This window comes from Tursiops truncatus, chromosome 6 (assembly GCF_011762595.2).
Source record: "Tursiops truncatus isolate mTurTru1 chromosome 6, mTurTru1.mat.Y, whole genome shotgun sequence".
NCBI classification, from domain to species: Eukaryota; Metazoa; Chordata; class Mammalia; order Artiodactyla; family Delphinidae; genus Tursiops; species Tursiops truncatus.
Genome location: NC_047039.1, coordinates 78,814,883 through 78,827,517, shown reverse-complemented (window position 1 = coordinate 78,827,517; position 12,635 = coordinate 78,814,883). Strand labels below are relative to the sequence as shown.

The window sequence follows — 12,635 nt, the reverse complement described above, 5'->3', positions numbered from 1 at the left end:
TGCCACGCCACCAATTTCGTCACCCTAACCGAAAAATAAATTTCCCCTTGGAGCTATAAAAGGTTAGACCGCGAAACTCACAACGTAGCTTGTGCTGAAGGCCTGTTTCCTAGGCTACGAACTGGGGACTAGTTCCTTCTTTGCGCCTAGGGGAAAGTCCCCGGACCTCTGGCAGAGAGTGCCGCGTGCGCATGTACGTTAGACCTTCCCTGCTTCTCACGGTTAAGGCCGCCAAGAAGCGATCCCGCAACTGGTGGGAGAGCCGAGCGGCGTGTTGGTGGGGGTGTCATCCGTCTACTTCTATAGTTACGCAGGCAGTGCGCCATCGTGCGCACCAACCACACGGGGCTCATTCTCAGCGCGGCTACTTTTGTACCTTGCTAGAAAGTAGCAAGTTACACCCCTGAGCTACTTCTTATTCCTCCCCTTAACTACTTGTTCCTCCTGTGGCCTAATACATCACTGTATCATTTTTATGCAATTCCCATTTCGTGCGACGGCTTCCTCTTCCCCACCCTTTCCATCTGGCAAGTGCCTGTAATAGCCACCATTTATCGTGTAGCATGGTAACACGATAAATTTTTTTTTTTTTTTTTTTTTGCTGTACTTGGGCCTCTCACTGTTGTGGCCTCTCCCGTTGCGGAGCACAAGCTCCGGACGCGCAGGCTCAGCGGCTATGGCTCACGGGCCCAGCCGCTCCGCGGCATGTGGGATCTTCCCGGACCGGGGCACGAACCCGTGTCCCCTGCATCGGCAGGCGGACTCTCAACCACTGCACCACCAGTGAAGCCTCACGATAAGGTTTGATCTCTGCCTGGGCTAGAATCCTGCCTCTCCTATTTGACTAGCCGACCACCCAGAGGCAGCCTGGGCTGCAGAGCAGAGTAGTCCAATCCTCGACTCTAAGCCAGTTGACATAATCAATGTAAATAAGTGGTTCAGGCCAGGTGTAATAGGATAAATGGGCCCCAGCTGATTGTTGCCTTTAGGGAATTTGGGCCCACTATTGCCAGCTCTTCTGATTTTTTTCCAATAGATCAACAAATCGGGATTTCAAAATTTGGAAATCTCCAGTTTTTAAATGTTGACGAGGAATCAGTGGCAGACTTAGCATATTTGACACCTGAGAGATTTTTAAAAAGTCTCCTCTTCTATATAACAAAATTATTTTCAGTAATAATCAGGAAATGAAACAACAGTGTCCAGAAAAGAAACTAATAAGGGCCAGAAATTCAAACAGTGAATTATTTCTTTTGTTGAACTCTGTAGATACAATCTTGACGATATAAAAAAAATAGTTAAAATTAAATATACATTACAGAACAAGAAAGGGTAATGGGTTAATATTTCTTAGTTACATTATTGTATTTTTTGAGAAAGGGGCAAAAAACTTATACTTACATTTAACCTGAGTAATGGATAACTCTAATTTCTTTTTTAAAGTTAACTTCTGCAAATTCGTCAGAAGTAATTTTTGCATATTCCTATTTAATAGAGAATACAGCTAGATTTGTCAATCTCCACGCACAGTTGATTAAAGAATGCCTTTTACTAATTTTCATATCAAAAAAGTTTCTTTCACATGAAGCAACAGACATACAAATAGGAAAAGAAAGTCTTAAACATAAAGATGTTTGGCAAAGATTCATTAAAATTCCATTTGTCAGTAAATTCCAGAAATTTTCAATACAAATAAAAACTAAGTGGTCACCTAGAATGACAGAATTAAAGTAACTCAACGTCATTTTATTTGACTTTTTAATCACTGTGCTACCATTGTTCATTGTAAATCTACTGGTTAAATGCAGGACTGTGTAATATCATAGGAGACAGAAATTGTGCCCAAACCAAAGAATAACTCCAAATGGTTAAGAACTAATTCTGGCTATAAACACATGTAAAATGAACCTGTTTGTGTCAGGAGCCAGTTGTATAACTGGGCGTTCTACAGATTAACTTCCATGTAGATTATAATAGTTTTTTCTTTTTTTTTTTTTTTTTTCTGGCCGCACCACACCGCAGGCAGGACCTTAATTCCCCTGACCAGGGATGGAACCCTCATCCCCTGCAGTGGAAGCATGGAGTCTTAACCACTGGACTGCCAGGGAAGTCGTAGATTAGAAAACTTCTAAAGGATAAGTAATATAAATGTGCTAATTTGAAGCTTATATAGTAGTATTAAAACTCATCAGTAACTACAACAATTTAGAATGTAGATCTACAAAATATTTTTGAGAAAGGAATATTTTATCACTGACATTTTTTAGAATTGCTGAAACTTGGTGATAATAAAAAAGGACACTGATTTTTAGTCAGTTTTGTTTTTAAATTCTCTACAGACAATACCCTCTTATTGCCTGGAGGGGCAGGATCTCTCCTGCCATCCCCATCCTTGGCACATTACTGCAATGATTTTAAATTTTTAAAAAACATTGTATGGGCCAGACAAAACAGATCTCTGACCTCTGGTCTAAGGTTTATATTTGGAACTTAAATCCCTCTTCCCACATCAACAGCCTCCCATGTAGTTGGGCTGTTTCTGGGCAGGGCAGGTACTCTGCTGCTCCCTGAAGCAAACAAGTGGAAACACAGGGCTGTTTCCCAGGACAGATCTGGGGCAGAGGTTGCTCTAATTCAGCTAACTTTTTTTTTTTTTAAGCCATCTTTAAATTTATTTTCCAAATATGAATCTCAATTAATGTTCATACACTGTCATTTAGCTTCAGGCTTTTTTAACCTAGAAAAAAATTCTCTTTTAAAAAATACATCTATTGAGGTATAACTGACAAACAATAAAGTACAAACAAAGGTGCACAATTTCATGATTGCTGACATATGTATAATGCATGAAAGCACAAGCATCACCAAGGCAATGAAAACATCCATCAGCCCCCACTCATCTTCAATCTAGAACACTGCTCCTGTCCCTCCCCATCTCTGTTTTTCATGATATTGACTTTTAGGAAAGCTTAAGGTCACTTGTCTGGTGGTGTCCCCCATTCTAGATTTGCCTAATTGTTTCTTCATAATTTGATTCCCACTGAACATTTTTGTCCAGGACATCACATGGGCAATGTAGAGTTCCTCCCACTGCATCCCATTAGGGACACAGAACATCACTTTGGGCACCTGGTTCAAGAGGTGTCTGTGAATGTCATGATGAAGGTCCCTTTCCCTGTCATCATCACACGTGGTCTGTCTCTGGTACCCTGTTCCTTAACAAAGGCTTTGACCACCCGTGAGGATTCTTGCTGGCTCAGTGATGGCATTGTGGGTAGCAGATGGTGGTTCTCTAATTCTGCACAACTACACTTCACAGTTGGCATCTTCTCTAAAGAAGACCTTTCCTTCCCTGACTCCCGCTCCTGTGTTTTTAAAGGCACCCTTGGGTTCATGAATTCTTTTCCTCCATCCAATGTGTGTAACCCAATATCTTCCTTTTTGAGGTCCAAAGTGTGCTGCAATGTGCCAGTAGAGCCCTTCACCCTGCCTCTGCATCCTTCTGGGTCCTAATTAGTTTTCAAGTACATCACTGCTGTCAGATATGAGCTTTCATTCTACTTCTTTCCTGAGAGTGGACCCAGAGCCAAGCATTTCTCCATGACACCCTGACTGACTTTATTGGTGAAGGACATTGAAAAATCAAGATCTGGGGAAGTAAACCCTTTTCAATGTTTGATGTAAAACATTTGAGGGTGTACATGTTAAGAACTATGAAGGATCTGAATCAGCTAACTTTTGAGCTTGACAGCTCCTAGGGACAGTTTGGATGAAGTGGACCAGGGGGAGGGAATCAAGCTTCCTCTAGCCCCCAAACTATTATACCAATAATAATAACAACGACAAAGGTCATCTTAACACACGCCCCTCGGGTCAGCCTTAGGGTGTAGTGGGACTGTAAGTACCAGGGGGCCCCCTCATCACATTTCACTTCAAAACATGCTCACTGAGGAATACGTTCTCTGTTCTCTGTCATGGGACTCAGAGTTGGAGAGAAAAGGCATACACCCTGTGGCAGAAAGGAATCTCTGTCCTAAGGCCTGGCTTCCTTGTCTTGTCGCTCCCGCCTCATGCCACTTCTGCCCGCCTTGGGGTCTTCATGAGCTCACCTGCCCAGTGGCTCAGTAAACTCAGGCCTGCCTCTTCTCTGGCCGAAGTTGCTACAGGGTACAGGGGAGAGATGGGGGTGGGGGTGGAAGCCCAGGAACTGCTGGGTAGTGCAGGTGCAGGCACAGGGTGGTGTCTTTGTTCTTTCACTCATCCCTCCCCGCCCCCTTCCTCCCCGGAAACCAGTAACTTTGCCACCACCCGTATTGGAGGTGCTGAGCCGTGGGGGGCCAGGCCCAGGGAGGGGTGGGAGTAAAGGGGGCTGCCGCAGCTGTGTTGGGCCATAAATCAGGCTGACCCCTTGGCTCAGGGCAGGATGCCTGCAACTTTGGCTTCTGTACCAGCAGGTCTGAGCAGAAGTGACAACTACACGGATCTGCTAGCGCCTGGTGAGCTGGGCGGGACAGGGGCAGGGGGAGGGGTCACGTGGCTCCATGTCCCACCAGCTGGGACCTGGAGGGTTAGGCTGGGCAGTAACACACACACACACGCACCCCCATCCTCTCACAAATACAGGAATCCCCTCCTTGACCAAGGCCTGGGGACTATGGGCCCTCTTAGGGGCTGTGACGCTGTTGCTTCTCATCTCACTGGCTGTGCACTTATTCCAATGGACTAGTGGCTGGAGCAGGAACCATCCGGGACAGGGACGGTGAGTGGGGGGCAATAGAGATGGGTTGATCGAGCGTTCCCCCTTACCAACAAGCACCCTCTCATCCCCTAAACTCTGTGTTGCAGGCCTGGAGAGTCTGCGGAAGAGGTCCCTCTGTACGGGAACCTGCATTATCTACAGACAGGTAGGAAGCTTTCAGAGGGTAGGGGCACAGTGGCCAGGGTGCAGGGGGAGGAACAAGAAGTGACCAGATTCCTGTTCCCTGTCCTAGGACGACTGTCTCAAGAACCGGGGCCAGACCAACAGAATCCAACACCTGGAGGCCCTGCCAGGGTGAGTCAGTTGTGGCTGAAGAAGAGGGGAGGGAAGGTAGTGGGGGATTTTTCAAGGGTCCAGTGAACTTCTAACAGCCTTGCAACTCCAGGCTGCAGAGGAGGTGATGCGCTATACCAGCCTGCAGCTGCGGCCTCCTCAGGGCCGGATCCCCAGCCCTGGAAGCCCCATCAAGTACTCGGAGGTGGTGCTGGACCCTGAGCCAAAGCCCCAGGCCTTGAGCCCCGAGCCGGAGCTCTACGCCTCAGTGTGTGCCCAGACCCGCAGAGCCCGGGCTTCCTTTCCAGACCAGGCCTACGCCAACAGCCAGCCTGCACCCAGCTGAGACAGAGGGCCTGGCACAGTGGGGCATACAACTCCCCCGCCTCCTCTGTTGCCAGGGTTACTGCTACCCTGTCTGGGGCATGACTGTTTCCCAACCACCCCCTAAAGACAGGCAGCCATTGCTTAGTCACAGGAGTTATGCTCCCCGAACTTCCTATCTGAGCTGTGAGGGAGACATCTCAGAGGAATGGCAGGCCCCCCGTTTCTTGAGGGTGGAGGAAGCAAAGGCAGTGGCCCCGTCTCCACCGTTTTTTTCCCTCTATCTATTCCTCTCAACCCCCAAACTCCCAGGTCCTCACTCCTTCCGGAGCTTAACCCGATCCTCCCCACTCTGGCTGCCTCTTAGTCTACCCCTGACACCACAGTGTCTCCTCAGACACAAGAAGTGGGGGCGGGGGGGGGTAAGAGTCTGAGAGGACACAGATGGGCATCCTCCTCAGGAGCCCACAAGCTGGAGGGGTCCTGGAGCTCAGTGACCTGAGAAACCCAAGCCTGGTCTCTGACTTGAGAACCCTGGCAGAATACCAGTCTCCATCCTGCCATCTCTGTTATGTGCCCAAGTTTTTAAATAAAACTTCTGAAAAAGTGTTTAGATTTCACCTAGAAAGCCACACACCTGCAACAGGCCCCACATGGTGGGGCGGTGACCTCTGCTCTCTGCACAGAGCACTTCTGGGAGCGTCTACCTGGGAAAGAGGGGCCAAGAAGGGCCGCAGCATCAGTGATGCAGGGGTGGGTGCTACGGGTGGAGGCCGGAGCCCAGCTGCTGCGGGAACGTCCCCAGGATTTGCACACAGAGCCTCCCCACTCCCATCACCTGCGGTCTGCAAGTTTCCCACCCTCTGACCTACTTTCCCCAGGGCCATCATACACAGCCTGAGGGCTGGGCCATTTTCCCCTACAGCCTCTGTAGATCTCTTGACAGACCCTACTGAGGTTTGAGCAGAAAAAAAGGGGAAGCTGAGGCTTTTACTTCCAAACTTCTCTCCTTCCTACTTAGAGTCCCAGAGAAAATCACAGAGAAGGGAACCTTGAGCCTGAGACCAGCATGGTGGTCCCAATGAGAAGGGCGACACGCCTCTCCACGCACACACAATAACCCAAATGCCCCAGGGTTCCTGGACCTCTGAGGACCCCCAACCTGGGCCTCCCCAAAAGAGGCCCCGGTCGCGGTTAACAGCTGGGGCTGTGTGGGAGGGAAGATGACTTTGGGGGTGGGCACCGGATGAGGGGAACCGCGGGCAGCGGGATGTGGGGTTCTGAGGGCTGCGGCGCTACAGACGGCTCAACGTGTCCGCGGCCTGGGAGACGTGACGCCCTGACCTTGGAAGAAGCAAGGGGTCCCGCCAACCTCCTGGGACGAGCCGGGAGCCGCAGCCGAGGTCTTAAACGCCGCCAAGTTAGGAAGCCGACCTCCGCTCCCCGATCTCCCTCTCCCCGCGGGCTTCCGCGGCGCCCGAACCAAGCCCCGAGCGCCCCCGCCTGGTGCGACGCGGCCTCGTCACCACCTCTGCGCAGGCGTAATGCTGCCCTGCCCACAGCATGCTGGGAGATGTAGTCCAGACCGTGCGGGGCTGACCCCGAAAGTCTCCCGGGGCTTCTCGAAGCACTGGCCGTGTAGCTCTCAGAGCTGCCGCCTCCCCCGTTCGCGGAACCTAGCGGACTCACTCTGTCTGAAGCTGGGTGCTATTTGAACTTTGTTCTCCTTCCAGTTCTCGAGGCCTGGACCCTCTGCCTTCCCCCTCCTACAACCCTTGAGTTTTTCTTACCGTCTTATCTCGCCTATCACCGAGGCTCGTGCCCTAGCCTAGGCCCTCAGGACTGAACGCCAGGACTGTGGCAACTTACTAATTGGTCCCTGAGTCTAGGAAATAAGTCGGGGCAGCCAGATCCGCCTCAGACACCCTTGCCACATCTCGCTAGCTGATCAACTCGTCTCACGAAATACCTGGTAGTTCTCGCCCCTTCCACAGCTCCAGGTGCTTTCCCTAGCAGCCTACCTTCCCTCACTGGTGTCTGTTTCCAGCCAGAAGGAGAGCCCTGTCCTCGGCAAATTCCCAGGGGCGAATCCTTAGGGGAAGCCACCAGGGCCCGCGGGGGTGGGGGTGTGGCCCCGCGTTCCCCCTCTTCCTGAGATTCCGGCTGGGAGAACAGGGTTACGCTCAAGGCTCAAGATGCAAAGAGTCAGGGTCTTTGGGTCGTCAAAGGCTCAATGATAGGAAGTTCTTAAGGAATTACTTATAGGTGGGGAAGGGCCTCGAAGGCCCTTCAGTCAAGGCCCCTCCAACGTTGACCTTGCTCTGCACTGTCAAGATAACTCTAAACTTACAAGCTGGTTTTGTCTACAAAGGAGGGAAACAAAGCTGGGACACGGAGAGAGACCAAGTCTTAATGACTTCATTTGAAACCTTGAATCCAGCCATGCCCAGAGCTAGACCCGCCTACTGAACTTTTTGGTTATGTAAGCTAATACAGTCCCTTTTTTGCTTAAGTCAGACTAAGTTAGATTTTCTAACTCTTCCAACCACGAGTTCTGACTAATTCTGTGGGGAAAGACCAGCTGACCAAGGCCAGCTGAAGATGCTAAACCTCATTGCTCAACTCCTCCACCAGCCACCCTCCTCTGATTTAATACTTGAATGTGCTATCATGCCATTTGACCCTAAGAGATTTCTGCATACTATGTGAGTTAACCTAGCCTCTTGCCAAGCTTTTACATTTCTATAGAATTGTATAGCTGGAAGGAGGCTGACAGATCTGACCCAAACTTTTACCCACTGCAGGAACCACACTGTGAGCTTCTTCTTAAACACTCCCAGAGATTCGGAGCTCACTACCTTACCAAATGCTGCTTTCCTATCTTTTTTATTGAGACTTTTTTTTTTTGGCGGGGGGAGTAATATCTGCTTGCATGTTACTTTTCACCAATTCTGCCTCCTAAGCTACAGGCATAAAATCAGCCTTCTTCCTCCTGTACATGGCAGCCCTGGAAGAATTGGAAGCCAGCCTTGCTGGATGGCCTAAGCCTTTTTTCCCCCCTTCTTCCCTGGAAGAGCTTTCTAAGGTTCCTTTTACAGTTCTTTTATAGACCATATTTGCAGCCTACTCATCCTTCCCATTGTTTCACTTGACTAGAATCTCTCTTAAAGTGTGGTGCTAAGAAGGGAATATAATACTGGCAGCAACAGTGGGGAGCCATCTCTTTATTGGGCACTAAATCTACAGGGACTTTGTTGATAAGGAATACACTCATTTAGCCTAGCTTAAGTAAAGGGGTGTTTATTGTAAGGAAACCTGGGGTAATTAAGAGACTGGATGGAATGGGAATCCCAGAACAGTGGCTATGATCTGACTGGGCCTGTGCAGACTGTTATTGGATCTCAGATCTTGGCATCACTGAGGACCTTGGGACAGGAGGATGTGGGTCTTCACACTCCTGCTCCTCCAGTCCTGTGACTCAGATTCTCCGTCTCTGCCTCTTTTATTTATTTCCCAATTTCTTCCCACTTTGCTAATTTGCATCAGCATCCCTTAATGTATATTCTCTACTTCATGCTTCTGTTTCCTCACAACAGCTTTGTATGTCCTCCTCTGTCTCATAACCTCAGTTAAATGTTTATAGGAATAGTGTGAGCACATGATAAAAAAAATCAAATACATCTGAAGGGTATACAACAGTGGTTCTCAACCAGAAGTGACTGTACCCTCCAAGGTTTATTTGGCAATATCCGGAGACATTTTTGGCTGTCACAATTGGAGAGGGAGTGCTATTGGTCTATAGTGGGTAGAGGCCAGGGATGCCACTAAACACACAGATCAGCCAATCTCAACAAAGAATTTCTGGCCGCAAAAGTTAAAAATGCCAAAGTTGAGAAATCCTAGAAGAGGGGGAAAAAGCAAAGTAAAAGGTTATAGTTCCCAGAGGCACCTACTATTAATGGCTTCTGTTTTTAAGTCTTTTCGTGAATATCACTATATCTGTCAATAATACCTAGACTACCCAGAGCGAGGGGATTCTGGGCATGTGGCCACCCTACAGAAGCTTCCACACCCCCCAACAGCTCCCAGCTATAGGTGATGAACTTTTTTAAAAAAAGTTAATTAATTTATTTTTGGCTGCGTTGGGTCTTCATTGCTGCACGCGGGCTTTCTCTAGTTGAGGCAGTGGGGACTACTCTTCGTCGCGGTGCGTGGACTTTTCGTTGCAGTGACTTCTCTTGTTGGGGAGCACGGGCTCTAGAGCACAGGCTCAGTAGTTGTGGCGCTCGGGCATAGTTGCCCCGCGGCATGTGGGATCTTCCCTGACCAGGGCTCAGAACCCATGTCCCCTGCATTGGCAGGCGGATTCTTAACCACTGCACCACCAGGGAAATCCCTAGGTGATGAGCTTTACGTGGGCTCTGCTGAACTCCTGGCTGAGAGAATTCCCTGCAGACAAGTTTCTGGAGAACAGTCTCAGAGCTAAGAGCAAAGACCTTCAGGAAGGCAGCAAGTCCCAGAAACAGCCTGCTTCCCAGGAACAATGAATGGCTTTACTGAGTTTCCCTGACTCTCCAAAAAACTCATGGTGGATTGACTTTCTCAGCCCTTGAGGCTGGGAGAATGCAAACAAACCAGAGGGCAGAGAGACCAGCTGGAGGAAACAGATGAACCTCTGACTGAAAAAATGAGAGCCTGGAGGAGGTATGTGTGAAGCTCAAACACAAAGGATTTCCCTGAACATGAAAATGTGATATCAGAACTAAAAATGTCCATAGATAAATCAAAGGAGAGGATAGTCACTGATAAAACTCAAAAACAGATGTAGAAAATCAAATAGATGAAATATCTCAAAGCATGGAACAAAAATATGCAGATGCAAATCATGTGGTGAAAGATGGAAATTGGAACAGACCCAGGAGACTTAACTGCAAATTCTATGAGTTCCTGGAGAAAAAGGAACAGGAGAGGAGTGGTCATAGTTAAATAATAGATGAAATTTCCCTGAGCTGAAGAAAGACTCAAGTTACAGACTGGATTGGTAGGAAAAGACACACACTTATGAAGGCAGTCGAAAGGCACAAACTTCCAGTTATAAGATAAATACTAGGGATGTCATGTACAGCATGATAACTGTAACTAACACTGCTGCACGTTATATATGAAAGTTGCGAAGAGAGTAATCCTGAGTTCCTAGTACAGGAAAAACATGTTTTTCTATTTCTTTAATTTTATATCCGTATGAGATGATGAATGTTCACTAAACTTATTGTAATAATCATTCATGATGTATGTTAATCAAATCTTGATGCTGTACACCTTAAACTTATGAGTGCTGTATGTCAATTATATCTCAATAAAACTAGAAGAAAAAAACTACACACTTAGCCACATACAGGTTAAAATTCCTAAGCTCTAAGGATATGAGAACTCTTACACATATGCAGGGAAAATGAAAGTTCTTTCTTCTTATCTGCTACCGTGGAAGTTAAAAGACAGCAGAACTGAATTTGAGTTAATGAGAGAAAAGGCCTGCGACCCAGAACCAGCCAAGAAAGAAAGAAAGATATTTGAAGATTTGCAATAATCACTCAGTAGCTCATCTGAGAAATACTTTTAAGAGAAGACTCTAATGAAACAACAAATGAATCAGAACAGAGACTTCAAGATAGGGGAAGATGAAGAGAAGAGGAAAGAAAGCAGTGGGGAGCAACGAACCATGATCTATGTATTTATATCTATATCTCTATGTATTTATAACGTGTAATAAAAATGCTAAATAAGGACGCTTGGAACAGATGGAACACACTGTGAGGGAAATTCTAATAATGACTAAATTATCTCAATAAAACTCTGGAATCAGGTAGTGGAGATAAGGGGAAGGTAAGTGTTCTAGCACTTAAGTGGCGAGGGGTTGGGAGGATGAAAGAGAGAGGGAGGGGTAGTGAAAATCATCTAAAGACCATATCTTATTCGGGTGTAGAGGAAGTAGAAGATAAATCGAGTAGGATGGAAATAGCTGTTCTGGGTTCACACACTAGGAGAGTCATGTGTGCCTATATAGAGAGCAGGGCAAAGGATAGTAACTATTAGTAGAATGATGAACTCCAAATAACAAGGGGGGAAATGGGACGAACGGCCATTCATTCAATCCAGCAAAGGTAAAGAAAAGAAGAATTCACAACAATGTTAAATTTAAAAACAAGAAAGATGGAAATAAATCAAAGACATCACTCATTACAGTAAACACAATCCAGCAAAGGTAAAGAAAAGAAGAGTTCACAACAATGTTAAGAAATTTAAAAACAAGTAAGATGGAAATAACAAATCAAATACATCACTCATTACAGTAAACATGAGTGGACTGAATTCTTCCATTAAAAGTCTGTCAGACTTGGTTATAAATCAAATTCTGGTCCATATTATTTAAAAGAAACACACTTAAAGTGATGAAGAAACTTTCAAAATAAAGATGTGGGAAAGGGATACTAGGCAGATAAACAGAAAACCGCGGTAATGCTGATATCCAACAAAGGGAATTTAAGTTTCAGGCTGAAACTGGTGTGAGGACTGCTTAGAAAGCGGTAGGAGAGAACTTTTGGGGTGCTGGGAATCTTCTGTATCTTGACTGTGGTGGTGGTTACATGACCAAATACATTTAGCAAAACTCATAGGATTGTAATTTAAAATTGATAAAATTTAATGTATGTAAAAAACTTTAATATATATATAAATTGCAATACAGTAAAGCTGGTTTTAAAAAGTGACAAAATTACTGTGTTCGCAAAATTTAAATGCTGAATGAAAAAATAGTGTAATACCAGAAACCATCTCAATTACCCTGTATCATATAATATATTATATCCCTGAAATACCATAAAGATAGCAAGCTTTTAAAAAGAGAGGTAAAATAAAGGGAATAGTTATTTCAAAAAATTAGAAAAATAGCAAGGAAAGAAACCAAAAGTAATCAGGAAATAACAAAAGCTGACATGAATGAATGGAAACAAACAAAAATACTAAGAAGCACAAATTTTTTAAAAGTTCTTTAAAAGTGCTAATAAAATAGAAAAACTTCTTGCAAGCCCAAGCGAGGAGAAAAAAAGAGAGAGTAAAAATAGAAAACATTAGTTATGAGAAAGAAAACATTATTACAGTTAGAAGAGAGAATTAAAGAATTATTAAAAAGTGCAACTTAAAATTACTCAGCAAACAATTTGAAAATTTAGAGGAAATGGATACATTTCAGGAAAAATATAAATTACCAAAATTGACCCAA

General features: G+C 45.9%; 1 protein-coding gene across 2 annotated transcripts; it reads left to right on the top strand.

Annotated features, from left to right (window-relative positions):
* The first annotated feature begins 4,313 nt into the window (after window positions 1-4,313).
* SIT1 (signaling threshold regulating transmembrane adaptor 1) lies at window positions 4,314-5,965 on the top strand. 2 transcript variants are annotated; one of them, XM_004312877.4, is made up of 5 exons: window positions 4,314-4,496; window positions 4,624-4,759; window positions 4,846-4,904; window positions 4,992-5,053; window positions 5,145-5,965. In XM_004312877.4, exons 1-5 carry the CDS (start codon window positions 4,424-4,426, stop codon window positions 5,376-5,378), a joined length of 564 nt encoding a protein of 187 aa, XP_004312925.1. In that variant the 5' UTR covers window positions 4,314-4,423; the 3' UTR covers window positions 5,379-5,965. The 2 variants fall into 2 exon arrangements, with proteins under 2 accessions (XP_004312925.1, XP_073662366.1); XM_073806265.1 differs by having other exon boundaries at window positions 4,347-4,759.
* Window positions 5,966-12,635: the final 6,670 nt, after the last annotated feature.

Bases quoted from the DNA above. Each gene is read 5' to 3' on its own strand.
- SIT1 (XM_073806265.1), top strand. From the start codon at position 4,542: ATGTCCCACCAGCTGGGACCTGGAGGGTTAGGCTGGGCAGTAACACAC. The intron at 4,905-4,991 runs GTAGGAAGCTTT...TCCCTGTCCTAG, and splicing joins CCTGCATTATCTACAGACAG to GACGACTGTCTCAAGAACCG. The intron at 5,054-5,144 runs GTGAGTCAGTTG...TTGCAACTCCAG, and splicing joins CACCTGGAGGCCCTGCCAGG to GCTGCAGAGGAGGTGATGCG.